At 48.1% G+C, this 18,766-nt stretch overlaps 1 protein-coding gene across 5 annotated transcripts in view; it reads left to right on the forward strand.

Moving 5' to 3' along the window:
• Positions 1 to 1,736: 1,736 nt before the first annotated feature.
• HVCN1 (hydrogen voltage gated channel 1) overlaps positions 1,737 to 18,766 on the forward strand; it is a 30,861-nt gene continuing 13,831 nt past the window's right edge. The window contains exons 1-3 of one of the 5 annotated variants that reach the window (XM_049698459.1): positions 1,737 to 1,754; positions 2,941 to 3,022; positions 7,266 to 7,305. In XM_049698459.1, coding sequence (XP_049554416.1) covers positions 7,285 to 7,305 — 21 coding nt within the window. In that variant the 5' untranslated portion in view covers positions 1,737 to 1,754; positions 2,941 to 3,022; positions 7,266 to 7,284. The other 4 variants (XM_033399944.2, XM_033399941.2, XM_012535560.3 and 1 more) reach the window with 4 other exon arrangements.

Here is an 18,766-nt window from a genome sequence, read left to right on the forward strand (position 1 = left end):
TTGGTAGGGCCTGTTGAGATCACCGGCTGTCTGTACTAAGCTTAAAACTACAGGCAGGACTAGTTGTTAAAACCAACAGAAAGAGCTTCCCTGGTGGCACAGAGAGTCCGCCTGCCGATACAGGGGACACGGGTTCGTGCCCTGGTCTGGGAAGATCCCACGTGCCACGGAGTGGCTGGGCCCGTGAGCCATGGCCGCTGGGCCTGTGCGTCCGGAGCCTGTGCTCTGCAATGGGAGAGGCCACAACAGTGAGAGGCCCGCGCACTGCAACAACAACAACAACAACAACAACAAAAAAACCAACAGAAAGAGGATTGCAGTGGGAATTAGGTGAAGGAATACCTGAACCTGTTCCCTCATTCTCTTCCCTTCCCCAGCCCTCAGGGAGTGAACGCAGGGGAGGGCTGGGAAGAAGAGTCCACACTCCTCTACTCTGTCTGGCTGGTCCTGGGGGCGGGAAGGGAGTTTCTAATAAAATGTAAAGTGGAAGTTTAGAATGGACCAGACTACGCCTTAGGGACCAGAATGGGACTGTTGTAATAACAAAATGTGACTGGGGAGTCAGATCAGACATGTTTTAAGAAAGCCCCCTACCCAGCAGGAGGCAGGAGGCAGGACTGGGAGGAGCAGACTCAATAGAAGCTAATGGAGACAGTATCTCTCTGATAGGCAGAATGCTGGGCCCCCAGAGATATTCAAGTCTGAATCCTCAGAACCTATGAATATGCTACCTTACATGGCAAAAGGACATTGTACATGTGATTAGGTCAAGGATCTTGAGATGGGGAGATTATCCTGGATTGTTCAGGTGGGCCCAATATAATCACAAGAGTCCTTTTAAAAGAGGGAGGGAGGGCTTCCCTTGTGGTGCAGTGGTTAAGAATATAATCACAAGGGTCCTTTTAAAATAGGGAGGAAGGGGCTTCCCTTGTGGTGCAGTGGTTAAGAATCCACCTGCCAATGCAGGGGACATGGGTTCAAGCCCTGGTCCAGGAAGTTCCCACATGCTGCAGAGCAACTAAGCCCATGCGCCACAACTACTGAGCCTGCACTCTAGAGTCCACGAGCTACAGCTGCTGAGCCCGTGTGCCACACTACTGAAGCCCATGCACCTAGAGCCCGTGATCCACAACAAGAGAAGCCACCGCAATGAGAGGCCCGCACACCGCAATGAAGAGTGACTCCCGCTCACCGCAACTAGAGAAAGCCCACGCACAGCAACAAAGACCCAATGCAACCACATGTAAATAATAAATAAATTTTTAAAAAAATCATATAAAAGAGGGAGGGAAACGGGTCAGATCTAGAGAAGGAGACTTAACGATGAAAGCAGAGGTCAGAATGATTAGCCAGGAGCCAAGGGATGCAAACAACCTCTCGAAGCTGGAAAAGGCAAGGAATGGATTCCCCCCTCGGGTCTCCAGAAGGGACACAGCCAAGCCAACACCTTGATTTTAGCCCTTTGAGACCCCCCCCGGACTTCTGATCTCCAGTGCTTTGTTGTTTTAAGTGTTATTTTTGTGCTGTGTTAGGCGACTAGGTTTGTGGTAACTTGGTACAGCAGCCACAGAAAACTAGTATGGCTCCCCCTCCGCCCCGCCCCCGCCCCCGCCCGCCAGCCTAACCAGAAGAAACAGGGAGGTGTGTAGAAGGTGGATGGCTTCTGCCCTTGGAAGTTTGGGACAAGTGGTATTTTGGGGAAGACGGAAGCTAACGGAAGAACTGAGACCAGAGCGAACAGTAACAGAAATAAGGTATGGACAGAGCGCTGGAGAAGCCTGGGTGAGGGAGGGCCTGCAGGGGAGGGACGGTAAAGCTGGGGAAGGGGAGCCCTAGTCGGCCTGAGCAAGGGTGTGCTCTGCCTCGAGGCTGGAAGGCTCCTCCCTCGTGCCAATACCAGCCCAGCTGCAGGGCACCGCCTCTTCACCTCCAGCCTCACCTCCCCCCCCAACCCAGGGTCGTCCTGACAGCTTCGAGGTTGGCCACCCCCTTAGGGCATTCTGCCCACCCTCCAACCCCTGCCTGCAGATACCGTGCAGGGGACACTCAGGCCCCCCTTAAGTAACCAGGAGTTGGCAGGGGGTAGGAGGGGCGAACAGGAGCCAGCCCTGCTTCCCTGAGTGTGTGTGGTGGGGAGGCGGGTGGACCCGCTGCCAATACATCCCGTTGGAGGAAGGAAGTGGTTCCCTCCTCCCACCCCTTCCCTTAGGGTCGCCTGGGCTAGGATTCTCATGATTCGTGATTGGCTCCCACGGGCGGGACCTTTGTCCATCTGCGGGATTGCAGGAGGCCCAGGTCAGGCTCGGGCCTGCGGAGCGAGGGGGCCGGGTTGGGGGAAGCCAGAGAGCAACCGGGAGACCGACAGATAGGCAAGAACGAAGGCAACGGGACAGACGCGGGCCAGAGCCGGAGACCAGCAGCTGACTGAGTTTAGAGGGCGGGGGCGGGAGGAAGGGGCGGGCGCGGGGGCGGGGGCGGGGGCGGGGGCGGGGGCGGGGGGGGCGGGCGGGACGGCTGGGCAGGCGCCGAGCTCGCAGTTGCTGCGGTGGCCGCCGGCGGGCCGGGCGAAGGGTAAGTGCTCCAGGGCCGGCCCGGGGCGCGCTGCCCTTCTCCGAGCTCTCCCAGCCCGAGTCTGCCAGGGACCCCCGCGGGATCCCAGGAGGCCCTGGTTTGCCGTGGGTTCTAGCGTTTCCCAGCTTGGGGGAACGCGGGCAGGCAGTGATAACTCAGGGATCCCTGCCTGGCCCACGGATTCTAGAATCCAGTGGAGAGGAAGACAGGAGATAGCACGCGCATCTCCCCTTGAAAACGGAAGTGTTGAGAAGAACTACCCTTTTGTATGGAGTGCTTACATGGGCCAGGTGCCTTCACTTCATCACGTGCCTCGTAGCAGCAGCAGCAACAGGTGAGGTAGGTACCATCCTTGTCTCCCTCTTCCAGGTGAAGACACCAAGACTCAAAGAGGCCAAGCCACTCGCCAGGGGTCACACAGCCAAAAGAGGCAGAGCCAGAACTTACCCAGGTCGGTGTGAACCCCTAAGTCCTCTTACTCATCATGCCTGCCTGGCCCTGTCCTGCACCCCTAGGGAGACGGCAGGGAGAAACCAGTGCTGGGAATAGGGGAGGAGGCCGAGATGAGCCAGCCTGCTCATCCCTGCAGGAAGAACCTCCACAGCAACAAATCCTTCGCCTGGGTAGGGGATGCCAAGGAGTAAGAACAGTGGGTTGGGGCCAGGTTAAACTCCAGGACAGAGAGGAGAGGGCGGTGCAGCCCCTGTCCAGGAACTCCCGGGCCTGTACCAGCACTCCTGCTGGGCACAGGGGGGCTCTTGCAGGCTTAGCCATGGGACTTCAGTTCTCCGTGCCTCAATTTCCTCGTCTGTTTCCTTTGCTTATCGGTAACCTCGGGGTTAAGCATGCTTCGTGCCTCAGAGGATTACCGAGAAGATTAAATGGGATGGTTGGTGTGAAGGCCTAGCCTAGTGCGTGACTCAAGCCGTGCCCCCTCCACCATCCCCACTCATCTGAAAGCACTTCTCTGTCCTTCACCCTCAAGTCAGAGCTATCTGAGATCTGCAGTGTTTCCTACAGCCCCGCCAGCAGCTGGGAGTTTCTTGAGTAAGACCAAGGCTGGGGGCTGCAACTCCTCCCTCTCTGACTCCGAGGGAAAGGCTGGTAGGGGCGGGTTTTGAAAATCTTTGGGGTGAGGCTTGCACAATTCCAGGACTGCCCTGTAGCCCCCAAGCCCTCCCCCACCACCAGTTTTGCAAGAAGGAGGAAGCCTAGCATATTCTTGCTCCAAAACCTGCTCCTCTCTTTGTCCCCGACATCTAGGCCAGCAGCAAGTGCTACTTCTCAGCATATTCTGAATCTGGTCACTCCTCTGCATCCCCACCGTGACCCCCAGATCCTCAGCACTGTCTACTGAACTCTCTGCACAGTCAGGCCCTGATTGATTCCTGACTCTTCTCATGCCCCCATCCTCACTCCACTGCCTGCTCACTGCAGCCATACTGGCCTCCTCCTTCTTTCTTGGACATACTAAATTCTCTGCTCTCTCAGGGTCTGTGCACATGCCCTTCCTTCTCCCAGGAATTCTCTTCCTTGCCATCTTCTTGTGATGCACCTCCTTGCAATTCAGTGACGACCATAAAAGTCATCTACTCAGAAGCCTTACCTCACCACCCCAAGCCGCAGGAGCCACTCTTGCCTGCCCTTTATTGCATTACTGTTTTTCTTTCCGGAGCTTAGCCCTGAGTGATGTTACCTTGCTTATGTGTTTCCTGGCTAAAATGTCAGCCTACCAGGGCCCAGACCTTTTTCTTGTCTCTTCACTTTGGATTCGCCAGAACCCAGTGCCATGCCCTTGCACAGAGTAAAAGTTCTGATAACTGATAAAAGTTCTGCAAGCAGTGTGTGCAACCATCAGAGTTCTACTTCTCATTGCTTAATAGCCTTCTTTCTACATTTCTACATAAGCCTCAGAATTGTCATTCCTCCCACTGCCTTCCTCAGCTTTTCCCTACAGTGGGGCTTATAGGCTGTTTCCAGGTTCTAACCCTAATATCCAACATTGCTTTAAACACTGTGGTACAAATTGCACCTTTTTTTTTTTTTTTTTTTTGCTTTCAAATGATTTTTGAGTTACAGTTTCCAAACTGATGTGTTCAAGTCAAGGGTATGATCATCCTGAAGGCATATACCACTTATTACCAGGTGACTGTTTAGAAAAATTATCCCCAGCAACGTGTGCAAGTTTTCCTACAGCCCCGCAAGCATTGGGTTTTTTCATTTTTTGTTTTGTCTAGTTTAATGGGGAGGTTAGGGCAGGTTTAAATTTTCCATTGCTTAAATTAGTGAATCTGGGTGTTTTTCTATGCATGCGCTAGTTCCGTTTCCTGTCCTATGGAGGAAGGAAATCTCCAGGGCACCTTAATTTTTCCCTTCACCTTCACTTTTGGTGGTGGTTCCACTTGAGCCCACCTCGTGAGAGCAGGGTGAGGGCCCCCAGGGGCTGGAACAGGAACACAGCCAGGTGAACTCTGCTGGTTGCAGAAGCTGCTCTACCAGTCAACCAGCAAGAAACTGAGTCCCTTGTGCCCTAAGCATGGTACCGTGGGGAGAAAAAGAACTCTTTTTTTCTTTAGGTCTTCGTGATTTTTTTTCAAAATGGTAGTATTTTTTTAATTACAAAAATAACACATGATACATAAGGTCATTCACTGGAACTTTGGGAAGCTAACGTTGGTCACTAATGGGAACTACACACACCCCCTCAGGGGAATCCTGTGTGGTCATCCAAAGAGTGCACTTGCTCTAGAGCACACGGTGTAGAACGGTCTCTGGGACACTGTGTTAGTCTCCTGTGGCTGCTGTAACAAATGACCACACATCTCATGGCTTAAAACAACATAAATTTATTATCTAACAGTTCTAGGGGTCACACGCCCCAAATCAGTCTTGGTACGCCAAGATCAAGGTGCTGGCAGGGCTATATTGCTTCTGGAGGCTCTAGGGGAGAATCTGTTTCCTTGCCTTCACCAGCTTCTAGAGGCTTCCCTTATTTTTTGGATCATGACCCCATCCCTCCATCTTCAAGACAGCATAACATCTTCAGATCTCACTCTGACTCCAATCCCCGCTTCTGTAGTCATGTCTCCTATTCTTCTGATTCTCTTGCTGTACTTGTAAAGACCCTTCTGATTACACTGGGCCCACCTGGATAATCCCCGCATCTTGGAGTCCTGAATTTCATCACACCTGGGAAGTCCCTTTTGCCGTGTACATTGACCTATTCACAGGTTCTGGGGATTAGGACTGATGGGGCTATCTTTCAGCCTCCCACACCCTAAAGGGAAATAAGCAAGGTTCAGAGCAGTGTGAGGGCTCACATTTGTTTAAGGGGAAAAAAAAGAATAAGTATGGCTGTGCTTGGAAAGACATAGAATACCTCCAAAGGCTATGTGGGAAACTGGTAGGAGAGGCTTTCTGGGAAGAACAGGAGTAGAAAGAAGACTTATTTGTCGTAGTATCTTTTTGTATTTAAATTTTTTACTACATATGTCACCTATGTTAAAAATAAGTTTTAAGAAGTAACACATAATCATTGTAAAAGTTCAGACCTTCCAGAAGCCAAGAGAAAGAAAATACCCACCCCATCCTCAAATCACTCCCATTTTCTTCAGCAATAACCACTGTAAAGAGTCTGGCTGTATCCTTACAGACTTTAAAAAAAATGCATATATCATTTTTTCACATAGATGGGATCATACTGTACACACTATGCTATAATGTGATGGGGGGGCACCTGTTATATTACATCTTTCCTCATCCACATATGGAAATGTAACAGCACTGGAGTCTCCCACTCCCAGATGTACTGTAACTGACTCAACCAGACCCTCCCTTGTTGGTGGACATTTAGATTCTTTGCTGCTTTCCAGAGCAATCTCAACACTAACATATGTCTGTCTGGTTCTTAGTTGGAGTGAAATTCACATAACATAAAATTAAATGTTTTTAAATTAACTTTTAAAGTGAGCAATTCATTGTCATATAATACATTCCCGATGTGGTGCAACTACCACCTCTATCTAGTTCCAGAACACTTTCGTCACCTCAAAAGGCAACTCTGTCCCCATTAGGCAGTCACTCCTCATTCCCCTCTCCCCGTAGCTCCTGGCCACCACCAGTCTGCTTTCTGTCTGTACAGATTTGCATATTCTGGATATTGCACATCGGTGGAACCAAGTACTGTGTGACATTTTGTGTCTGGCTTCTTTCACTTAGCATAATGTTTTAGAGGTTCATTCATGTTGTAGCATGTGTCAGCACTTCATATCTCTTTTATTATTTATTGAGGTATAATTGACCTACAATAGTTTCAGGTGTACAACATAGTGATTCGATATTTGTATATATTGCAAAAGTACTTCATTTCTTTTTATGGCTGGATAACATTCCGTTGTATGGATATAACATCTTGTATTTATCCATTCATATGTTAATGGACATGGATTGTTTCCATCTTTGGCTATGAATATTCGTGTACATGTATTTGTTTGAGTGCCTGTTTTCAGTTCTTTTGGGTATATACTCAGGATGTACATCCTTCTCCACATGCTTTGAGCTTTATTATTTACTATTTTCGGACACTGTTAACCTAAGCAAGTTAAAAATAATTTGTAAGAAAGTGTTGGAAAACACATACTACGGCGAATGATAGTAGGATGATAGATCTAGACAAATGTTTTCTTATTTTCCAGATCTGGAGACGACAGGAAAATGGCCACCTGGGATGAAAAGGTAAATTAATTCTGGAAGACTAGCAGCGTTAAGGGACCTCCCAGCTTGAGAAGATAATTCTGTTTGGTGTTTCTAACAAGATAGAGGAAAAACACATGTTCAGGGTGCTTCCACCATACCAAAGTGTTAAAAGTCACCGAGGTGAAAGCTATAGAAGGAACCTCAAGATAGCCTGATAATCGGAAACATTCAAAACCCAGCTCTGCATTTTAATAGCCCTGTATCATTTGGTCATGCCCTTCACCTCCCCGAGCCTCAGTTTCCTTATCTGGAAAATGGGGAAAAGTTACTTAACCACCCCCGTTCCTGAAGGCTCACAGGGAGGAGTTGAGGAGACAATGGTCTCAGAATGCTAGGCCAATACTGAGCCCATAAGTGCTTCTCCCAACTGCTTATTTTACAGGTAGAGACACTTGGGCACAGAGAAGTAAAGCTACTTGCTCAAGATCACACAGGTAGGAAGTGGCAGAAATGAAATTTCAACCTAGCCTGACTCCAAAGCAAATGCTCTGCCTCCTGTGCTGTGTGGCCAACCTGAGTAGGTCTAATAAATTCTGTCCTTGATATCTGGGGTGCAGGCTTGTTGGATCTGGGGAGACATTAGTTGTGAAGGGTGGGGCAAGGTGAAGAGGAAGTGTTGGCTTCCATTTCAGCTGTTCACTTGGAGCTTCTGGGGGCCTGGCCAGGTAGAGTTGTCAGGGCAGTGCCAGAAGCTCGGTAGCAGCAGAGTGATGAGGCAGAGTTGGAGAAGCAAGTGTGAGGGTCAGAGGACCATGGGATGATGATGATGATGATGATGATGATGATGATGATGATGATGATGATGATGGTGATGGTGGTGGTGGTGGTGGTGGGGATCTTGCATTTCGTCAAACTGATGGCCCCTTTAACTGTAAGAGTATTTCTGATTTAAAGCTGTTTACAATGTGGGAGGAGGAAGTGACCAATGGCATTTACAACATGCCACCAATTCTGATTTCAGAAATGTGGGAAAATGTTCAACTTTGCATTAATGAAATATGGTGGCATTTCCAGCAGAGGGATGACAATCGCCCTCTGTAGAGTTGTGTCAATTCCTGATAAGATATGGGAAGCTTAGTGCCTGCCACCCAATAACAGGAGCTCCGTGAGTTCCAGTTATCATTAATACTCACAGAAAGGCAAATGGAACAGTTTCCTTCATTTATAGCTCCCTACTAGGCAAACCAAAAAAACAAGCGGAAACGCACGCTCGATGGTGGTTATGCTGTGGTGTAACCGGCTCACTCCTGCATCTCACAAGTGGATCAACCCACACGACTGCTGGAAAATAACTTGACAGGGTGTATCAAGAGTCATGAAAATAGTCATAATCAAACCTGGTCATCTTACTTGCGGGAAAGGAAACAACCCATAAAAAGGAAAAAGTATAATTTACAGCACAATTTAGAAACACAAATTTATGTGTTTCTTAGCATGTAAGATGCCATTGATTGTAGATGCACCATTATATTATGTGCTACGAAGAAGAAAAAGTGCTGCCATTTACTGTGATCTAATGTAACACAACACTGACACTGGTCAATTGTAAGACAGACTTCAGAAATGTTAATATGTGAGAAAATGTGGCCTTAGAATTGGTGATAGAGGTGCTAAAAATGAACAGAAAATGCAATAATGAGCACTGACTTCTTGGTAAATTTCTTGGCCATTAAAAAGGCATAAGTCTGATGCATATAGGTAGTGGGGAGAAAATAAGATACAAAGTTGTCTGCAGTCTTCGATGATAATTGTAAAAGACATAGATTAGAGTGAGATGGGTGGATAAGTAGATGATAAATTTGGTGTGTTGGGGTTATTATTTCTTTTTGCTAATGTTTTGACAATAGTAATACTGAAAGAAATAGATCTGGAGTAAAGATCTGCTCATTGGGGTGAATGACAGCAGGTAAAGCTGGGGATTCCGGGTACGTCAGGGGGTCTGGCTGCAGGGACAAGTCGCAAGGGTGGGGGTGAGGACACAAAAACATCAGGGCAAGCAGAGTGTTGGAATGCAGAGCCAAGGACACACCTCGGGGGACTCCTGGGGGCGGGAGCCTGTCTGTCATCGAACAGAGGCCAAAAGAAGGGGTGGCCCCAGCGGCATTGCTGGGGAGCTGGGGAAATTGGACCAGGGCCACGTGTAGCAAATAAGCCTCTTACTGATTCAAAGAACAAGTTCCTTTTAATAATTTACCTTGTGAAGTTAATTATGTTTTTAAAAAACTATTTTAATAGGATTGCTTTTAGGAGATTTTTAATTGTCCAGCTCTAATTTTGGAGAGGAAAACAGCTCTGTCGTAGAAGAAACTGGTGGGGTTTTTAGCCATGGCTCAGACCTGATTTGCTGTAGCCAGCTCTGCCCAGAGGGGCCCTCAGCAGGGGAGCTGCCCAGAGGGGCCCCCAGCAGGGCGCTCCCTGCCCCTTCCCACCTCTCTGAGCCTCCGTCTTCCTCTTTTGTAAAATGAGAACAGTGAGGATTAAACAAGATAGTGACTGGAAAGCATTTAGCAGGGTGCCGGGCTATAACAAACGCTTGAAACACAGGAGCTATTGACGCCATCATGAGGATAAAGTGAAACGGTTTTCAGCCCATCAGCTCAGATGATTGCATGTCACCAGCCACATCTGGAGAACCTGGTTGCCAGGTGTGCTTAGAAATCCTTGTGGCCCTTTGGCACACTTCTCACAAGGTGTTTGGAGGCACCAGGTTCATTTACGATGCTGGTTCTTGACCTTGGCTGTACATTGGAGATCCCAACACCCAGGCCACTCCCAGACCAACTGAATCACAATCTTGGGGCCTGTGACCCAGGCACTGGGTTTTTTTTTAAAGCATCCAGGTGGTTCCAGTGTGCAGCCAGAGCTGAGAGCCATTGGTTAAACTGCAGCTGCACTGGCCTCCTTCCAAGGACCGAGCCACAGTGGGGCAGGAAAGAGGGGAGCCCTGAATTCTTGTTTATCCCATCTTTTCCATGGCTGAAGCATCACTAAGATGTTGGGGGATGGGGTGGCCCAGATGACTCAGTTGTACTGGTGATAGGTCCTAATTTCTAGCTGGGTAACTATATTTTTCTTTCTATGCTTTCATTTCTTTCTATGCTTTTGTTAACACAAATAGCAGCCTGACTTATGCTTCCCAGTTAACATGGCTGATTCACAGACTTTGGGCAAGACTGCCACCTCTCTGACAATCATCCTCTCCCTCCCCCAGGGAAATAGAGTACATCCCACCATACCCGTGTTTTTCAAACTCAACCCATTAGTGATTCCTGAAATCCATTAATGGGCTGCCATCAGCCTTTTAAGAAATAGAATAAAGTGGAAAACATAAGTCTCTCATATGTTAACTTTAGTGTTGGTTATAGAACGTATATATGTCAATGTGTACTAAGTGGCAGGATATAAAATGTGTTTCTTACTGAGTAACACTGGGCTGAACTCCCCGCCCAGCATTGGCCTTCACCAGCTGTGAGCTGGGTCCAGGGCAGCATTCAGAGAGGTCATGCAGGAGGGAGAGGGCTCTGGGCCAGGCAGCCTGGGTCGGAGTCTGAGCTCTGCTTCTCACTGGCTGTGTGAGCTGGGGCAAGTTGCTTGGCCTCTCTGTTTTCAATTTCCTCACCTGTAAATGAAGAGGATTCAGTCCCCACCTTGTCGAGTTGTTGCTGTATGTTACAAAGGGCTTTTGCACAGAGCTCAGAAAATGGCAGGTGCTCTGGGGATAGTTACAATCGCTACAGTTTCCACTACCTTAAATATTATTTCCCACATCGTCTCCACCCAGCCTCCTGATCAACTTGCCAGGTCAACAGACTCTTCCATCAAGTCAGGAGGGATTCTGACCGTACAGGAAATGGAGAGAAAAGTTGGAGAATACGTCTCTGGGGCACCTGGGCCACCAGTCAGGCTTCTCAGTCTACCAGCAGCACCACCCCCCGCCCAAACTAGTCAGCCGTCACGGTGGTTATTTTCGTGAAACCTCAAACTTCCTCCCCACCCTAGAGAAGGAAAAGCTGCTATGCTTATTTAAAGACTTCCCTGATTTTAAAAATAGGCATTCCTCAGAACATAAATCCCTGGGGACAGGGTAGGGGGAGGTGGCGGTAGAGTACGTGAGCCTCTGGGGTACATGAGTCCCCCAAGAGGAGATATTTGCTCGAGGGATTCATTCCACCCTCCAGGTATGTTTAGTGGGAGGGAACCTGTGGTCTTCCAGGCATGAAGAATACAGAAGATATGGCATGAGCAGAAACCCACCTACCCAGTCCCCTAATGGGGAGTGGGGGAGGAAACAGACTCTGTTACACAAACAGGTGGATCCATCTTCATTGGGGAGGCATGTGGGCCATGCATGAATGCAACAGGGGAGGTACATGGTCAGCTTCCTGGAGCTGAGATGCTTGAGGGAGACCTCCTGAAGGAGGAAAAGAAAAATGACAAGGTGGAAGAGGAGTGGGCGTTCTAGGCAGAGGAAATCACGTGTGCAAAGGCCTTGTGGTCGAAGGAACCTACTGAGTACAAAGGGCTGAATGGAGACCATGTGGCCAGAGCAGAGAGACTGGTGACAGGTGTGGTTAGATAGGCAGGCAGAGGCCACAGAGTGCAGAATGGCTATAGGTCTCTGGAAGGCACTTGGGTCTTTTTTTTTTTCCCAGCCGCACCGCACCACTTGTGAGATCTTAGTTCCTTGACCGGGGATTGAGCCCAGGCCCTTGGCAGTGAAAGCGTGGAGTCCTAACCACTAGACCACCAGGAGATTCCCTGGGTCTTTATTTTTAAGATCAGTGGGAAGCCAAAGAAGAGTTTCAAATAAGGGAGTGCATTAGGGTCCTCAAGATCACCCCAAGTTCAGTGATTCGCTAGGAAGGCTCATAGGACTCAGCATACAGTTCCACTCATGGCTAAGATTTTTACAAAGAAGAATCAGCAAAGGGAAAAGATACATGAAGTGAAATCCAGGGGAAGCCAGACACAAGCTTCCAGATTCCTCTCCCAGTGAAGTCACATGGGACTTGCTTAATTCCTCCAGCAGCAAATTGTGACAACACATGCTAGGAGAGCTTGTTAGAGACTCAGCACCCAAGGTTTTTATCTGGGGGCTGGTCACATGGGTACCTTCCAAACTCCAAAAATTCCAGACTACCCAGGGGAAAGCAGCTGTTCTACATAAACCACTTGTCTTTACAAAGAGTCCGGTCACAGTGAGCTGTCCTTACCAGGTGGGAACCCTCCCAAAATCCAAGTTCCCAGATGTCAGCCAAGGGCCAAGCAGGCCTTTCTAAGGGCAGCAGCCCCAGGCCTTTTCTGCACAGGGAGTGACGTGATTATGTTTCAAGAAGTGCTCTCAGGCTGCTGACGAGAATCTAAGAGTGATGGGGAGAACAGTGAGGAGCTGGTACATCCTCCAAGTAAAAGGTGGAGGCTGGGGCAGGGCGGTGGGCAGAAGATGGGAGAAGTAGATGATGAATTCAAGGGTCATTCAGATGCTAAAATGCACAGGGCTTAGTGATAGGTGGGCTTTGGGGGAGGGAGATGGAAGTCAGGGGTTGGGGACAACTTCTCTGACCCTGGCTGGGTGTGTCTGAAGATTCCTGGACCCAGAAGACAAGGTGCAGGTGCAAGTTCATGGACTGTCCACTGGGTGGTGGCAATTGCCATGTTGCAAGTCTCAGTTTCCCCTGCTAAGGGAGAGAGGATTGCATCTCAGAACCTTGATTCAGCCTCTTTCAATATCATCGTTCTTGTTGCTTTAAAAATCGCAGCTTTTCTGGCATGTTTTCCCCCTCATTGGCAGAGCATCTCAGAAAGAACAAAGCTAGTAGACCTGAGTTCATATGCCAGCTTTACCACTTATGTTTCTTTGTTTTTAAAAACTGTACACAAACAAGTTCTCAGTGTAAGAAATTAAAACAACAAACAGTATATATTAGGTTGAACCACATGAAATTGTCAGTTTCTACCAATTTTGACCTACAAAAATGGTCATTAAAAACATTTTTTAAAAATATTTATTTATTTTGGCTGCACCTTGTCTTAGTTACGGCATGCAGACTTCTCAGTTGCTTCACATGGGCTTCTTAGTTGCAGCATGCATGCGGGATCTAGTTGCTTGACCAGGGATCGAACCCAGGCCCCTGCATTGGGAGTGTGGAGTCGTACCCACTGGACCATCAGGGAAGTCTCTGAAAATGGTCATTTTTTTTAAAAGTCTTATTTCAGGAAAGTTTTCTTGAATTATATCTTGAACCATTCTGTTCCATTGTCTTGGTTTTCTTATTCAGGGATTCCAGTTGTATACATTAGATATGTGTGTGTGTCTGTATGTGTGTGTATATATATATTTTTTTTTCATTCTCCCTCCCTCCCCACTCCCCCCAAATACTTCATTCTCTGCAGGTTAGATCTTATTACATAAATGACTATTTCTTATGGTTAAACCTAATAAGAAAAAAAAAAGAAAGTTTCTCTTCACCCTCCAACCCAATCCCAATCCCTATCCCTTCATAGAGGTAACCACTTTGTTTGGGTTGTTGATTTTGTTTTTAACAAAAATGGCATTATACATTTTGATCTGTAATATGCTGGTTTTTACTTGATCATAGATGAAAGACACCTTTCTATGTCAGTACGTACAGCCACACTGGCGTACTGCATTCTTAACAGCTGTGTGGTATTCCATAGTGTGGTCTACCACAGTGTATTTAACCATGGACCTTGAGGTTGTAGCAGGTCTGCAGTGAGCATTATGCATGAGTGTCTTTTTGCTCATGTGTGAGTCCCTTGTCAGGTCAAACAATGACATTTAAAATTTTGATAGAAACTGGTTTAAGGCTGATCCTCCTTTGCTCCCATGCCTGGCACATTGGAGAGACTCAAATATTTTTTTGAAAGATGAAGCTGCCTCATTGCCCTCCTAAGAAGGATGTACCCATTTCCTTGCCCACCAGGTGGTATAGGGGAGTGCCTTCCTCCCCCCATCTCTGTCACCCTGCCACACCAGGTGACTTTGGGCAGTAGGTCTCCCCTCCCCAAACTTCAGTTTCCCCTTCTGTAGAATGGAGAGACCACACCTCCCTGTCCTACCTACTTCTCAGGATTTTTGTCAGCATCAAGTGAGAGCAAGAGGGGATGGAGGTGGCCTATAAGCAGCAAACAAAAAGAAACAAGTGGTTTTGTGACCTCCAAAGGAGCCTGCTTTCTCCCAGGAATGCAGGATGGATGTGTGGCCCACGAAGATGAGAGAGAGAATGAGAGAGCACATGGTCTGTAGTACCCTTGGGCTGACTCGGACACACACCCTCTGTATTAGCTTCCTGGGGTCGCCATAACAAATGACCACAAACCAGATGGCTTAAAACAACAGACATTTATTCTCTCAGTTCTGAAGTCCAGAGTTCTAAAATCAGCGTGTTGGCTGGGTTAGAGGGAGGCTCAGAGGGAGGGTCTGTTCCATCCCTTTCTCCGAGCTTCTGGTGGTTGCTGGCAATCCTTGGCGTTCCTTGGCTTGTAGATGCATCACTCCAGTCTCCGCCTCCATCTTCTCATGGCCTTCTCTTCTGTGTGTCCTCTCCTCTTCTTGTAAGGACACCAGTCACTGGATTTAGCGTCCACCCTAAATCCAGAATGGTTTTATTGCAAGATCTTTTTTTTTGGCCTCACTGTGTGGCTTGCGGGATATTAGTTCCCTGACCAGGGATTGAACCCAGGCCCTCGGCAGCGAAAGCACGGAGTCCTAATCTCTGGACCACCAGGGAATTCCCAGCAAGATCTTTAACTAATTACATCTGCAAAGGCCTGTATTCCAAGCAAGGTCATATTCTGAGGTTTCAGATGGACATGAATTTGGGGGCAGCCACAATTCGTCCCACTACACCCTCCTAACAGGCAGATCTCCAGTCACGGGCTGCCTGGCTTTTTCTCGGCCATGTCTTCTAACACAGGGGCTCCAGGTCATACAGCTCAAGGGCATATTCTGGCTCTGCCATTTTCTGAGTGTATGACTTTGGACAAGGCACCTTTTTCACCCAGACCCAAAATGATGGCTTCGACCTCAGAGGGGTGTTAGGAATTAAAATGAAATGGTGCATTTAAGGAATTTACCGGTGTGCTGATACAACAAATAATAAACAATCAACAATAATAGATGCTGCTGTTGTGTCTTGTTTGGGGTACGAGTATTGATTAATAAGCAAATCAGGGGCTTCTCTGGCGGTGCAGTGGTTGGGAGCCCGCCTGCCCATGCGGGGGACGCAGGTTCGTGCCCCGGTCCGGGAGGATCCCGCATGCCGCGGAATGGCTAGGCCTGTGAGCCATGGCTGCTGGGCCTGCGCATCCGGAGCCTGTGCTCTGCGGCGGGAGAGGCCACAGCAGTGAGAGGACTGCATACCGCAAAAAAAAAAAAAAAAAAAGCAAATCAGGTCCCTAAAAGTAGGCTGTGGGAGGGAACAGGGAAATGGGGACTTACGGGATATTAGGCCCTGGCAATCAAGAGTCGGCTGACTTTCTTTAAAAGTACCTTTTTCAGTGATTGTTGAATGACCATGAAATAGGGACTTCCCCCTCCTACAGATGGCAGCTTCAGAGTCTGTAAGAATAGACATTCACAAGAACGTTTTCTTCTCCATCAATCGTAGGTCTGTTTTTCTTGTTTTCCCCCTCTTTCCCAGGTAGTAATTTTTCAGATATAATACCTGTCATGTGTAAACCAGAAGTAGGCGATTACCTTTGATGGGTAGCTCCTGCAGTTTTGCTGTTAATGCATTTATTAAATACTTATTGAGTAAGTATTTATTAAATACTTATTAAATACTTATTGAGCCCCTCCCTGTGACTGGAGGAGGAAGAGCATCTGCCCTCCCAGACCAGTGCCGGAGACAGACAACCCTGAGATGTCAAAGTGTTTGTAAGTGAGGGGCTTGATGGGGAAGTAGAGGAAGGACCCTCACCCAGCAGGCGGCAGTTAAGGAAGACCTCCCAGGGGAGGTAAAATCGACGTCTGTAAGACTTGAAAGAGAACTAGGGTGAGACAGGCGAGGGTATTCCAGGCAGGGGGCAGGCCGTGTGAAGTCCTGGAAGCAAGAGAGAGCATGGTTTATTCTAGAACAGCAATGCAGTTGGTGTGACTGGAGTGTGGCAGAGGCTGGGGAGGAGACCAAGAGAGCTTTGACCTTGTCCTGAAGGCAGCGGTTGGCAGTGGGTGAGGGTGGAGGGACTGAAGGTAATGGGAAGAGGGGGAGGATAGGCGAGGGCAGGGACACAGCCAGACCAGCCTTGGAGAAAGGTGACCCTGGCCACCACTGGGTGGAGAAAGGGTCAGAGGCAGGAGGCTGAGTGAGGAGGCTGGTGCTGGTGTCCCGGCAAGAGGTGAGAGCGGTAGGAGAGAGTTAGACGGAGAAGAGAAGGTGCAGCATGAGTGGTGTTTAGGAGGTTAGACTGACGGAGAGAGAGGAGCCAGGAATGATCTTTAGTTCTTGGCTTGAGCAGCAGGGTGGATGTGACACCATGACCTAGGGGAACATATAAGGAAGAGTGGACTTGGGGGGAAAGATAAGAAATTAGTTCAGTTTGGGTCATAGCAACTAATGACCTGGCAGGATATCAGACAGCAGGCTGGAGGCTGATTTGCACCTGAGCAGCATTGAAAACACAGGTGTGTAGAGACCACCGAAGGGAGAGAGTCGCCCTGTGCCAGGACAAGCTGAGGGGTGGGGACTTGAGGACTTCCAGTGGCGTGGGGGCAGGGACATGTTACAGGAAGGGAGGCCAGAGATGGGAGAAAAATCAAGAGGCGCGGTTGTCAAACAGAACCAAGTCCACAGTGTGAGAGAATACAGTCCAGTCCAGCTGGAACCATAGTTGTGGGCTTTGATACGGAAAGGTGACCCCAGAGAGAGCAATGCCAGGATATATTGGGACAGCAAGGGTTAATGCAGGGGAGATGGAGATGGGGGTGTCCAGTGCCAGGGCCTCCACTGATCTAGATTCTCCGGGTTGCACGTGAAAGAAACAACTCTATATAGCTTCAGCCAGAAAAGGAATCTTTCAGTTCATGTAACTAAATAGTCTGGGGGTTGCAGAGCAGGCAGCGGGGCTAGTAACCAGAGAAACGAGATATCCATGGGTGATGATGAAGTTGGAGGAGTGGAGGTGAGAGCTTTTGTTGTTGAGGAATAATAATACCAGCTGGTGCTTACAGAGGGGCTGCTCCAGGCTAGGCACTGAGGCCAGTGGTCCCCATAGCTCACTGAGTCAGTCCTTCCGTCCCACCCAGGCAGGGTGGGGGGAATCCTGAGAGCTGAGAGTCCAGAGTGGGTGGTGAAGTTGCTGAGGCCCACAACGTTTTCATGATCTTTGCCCTTTTCTGGAACTTTTCTGCTTCCAGAATGACAGATTTTTGACTTAAAACCAGAGTTGTTTTGTGCTCTGCTGGGTGCCATAAATATTTTCATCCCAAATTACTGAAAGTTGCTTCTTTACTGGGTGCAAAGTGTCAAAAAAAATTTCCTTTCCTGTATGAAATATAAAATGTGGTTTTTGCAAAGCACCCTGAGGTTCCCACCATGCTGAGAACTAGTACGGGAGGTTTCCATCTGCTAGGTGAGGTGTTTTGAGGGGGGCGGATTATGGCCAGTAGCCACCCAGAGAGATTTGGGACATCTGTGGGCCTGGCCCTTAGCCAGCCCTGGGAACCCAGCAATTGGAGGGCTGGCATGGGAGACAGGGCACCAGTGCCCTCAGCCAACAGGCACTTGATGGGCTTCTGTTCTAGGTCAGGTGTCACATGATACTCTGGGGACATGGACTCTTGTATCTACGTGTTTATATTTTTCCATCAAATTTGGAAATTTTCTTCAGCCATTATTTCTCCAAATATTTTTCCTTTCATCTCCTTTTGGTACTTTAGGTACATGTATATTAGTCCACTTACTATTGTCCCTGAGGCTCTATTCTTCCCCCCACTCCCAGTCTTTTTTCTCTCCATGCTTCCACTGGATCTTTTCAATTTTTTATCTTTTCGTTCACTGAACTTTTCTTCTGCAGCATCTAATCAGCTATTAAGCCCATCCAGTGATTTTTCATTTCATATATGTATTTTTCTGTTCTAGAGTATCAATTTGGATCTTTTTTGTAGTTTACATTTCTCTTTTGAGATTCTCCATTTGTTCCCTCATTAAGTTCATGTTTTCCTTGAAATCCTTGAACATATTTAGAATAGCTATTTTCAAGTCTCTGTTGGCCAATTCCATACCTCTGTCCCTCTTGAGCTATTAAGCTAATTTTTCTATTGGTTATGGCCACATTTTTTCTGCTTATTTATCTGCCTAGTAATTTTTTATTATATGTTGGACATTATGAATGTTATGTTGTTGAGGGTGTTTTGCTGTCTTCCTCAAAAGAGCACTTTTGAGTTTTGTTCCAACGGGCAGTTAATTTACTTAGGGAT

This window comes from Orcinus orca, chromosome 15 (genome assembly GCF_937001465.1).
Source record: "Orcinus orca chromosome 15, mOrcOrc1.1, whole genome shotgun sequence".
Taxonomy (NCBI): domain Eukaryota; kingdom Metazoa; phylum Chordata; class Mammalia; order Artiodactyla; family Delphinidae; genus Orcinus; species Orcinus orca.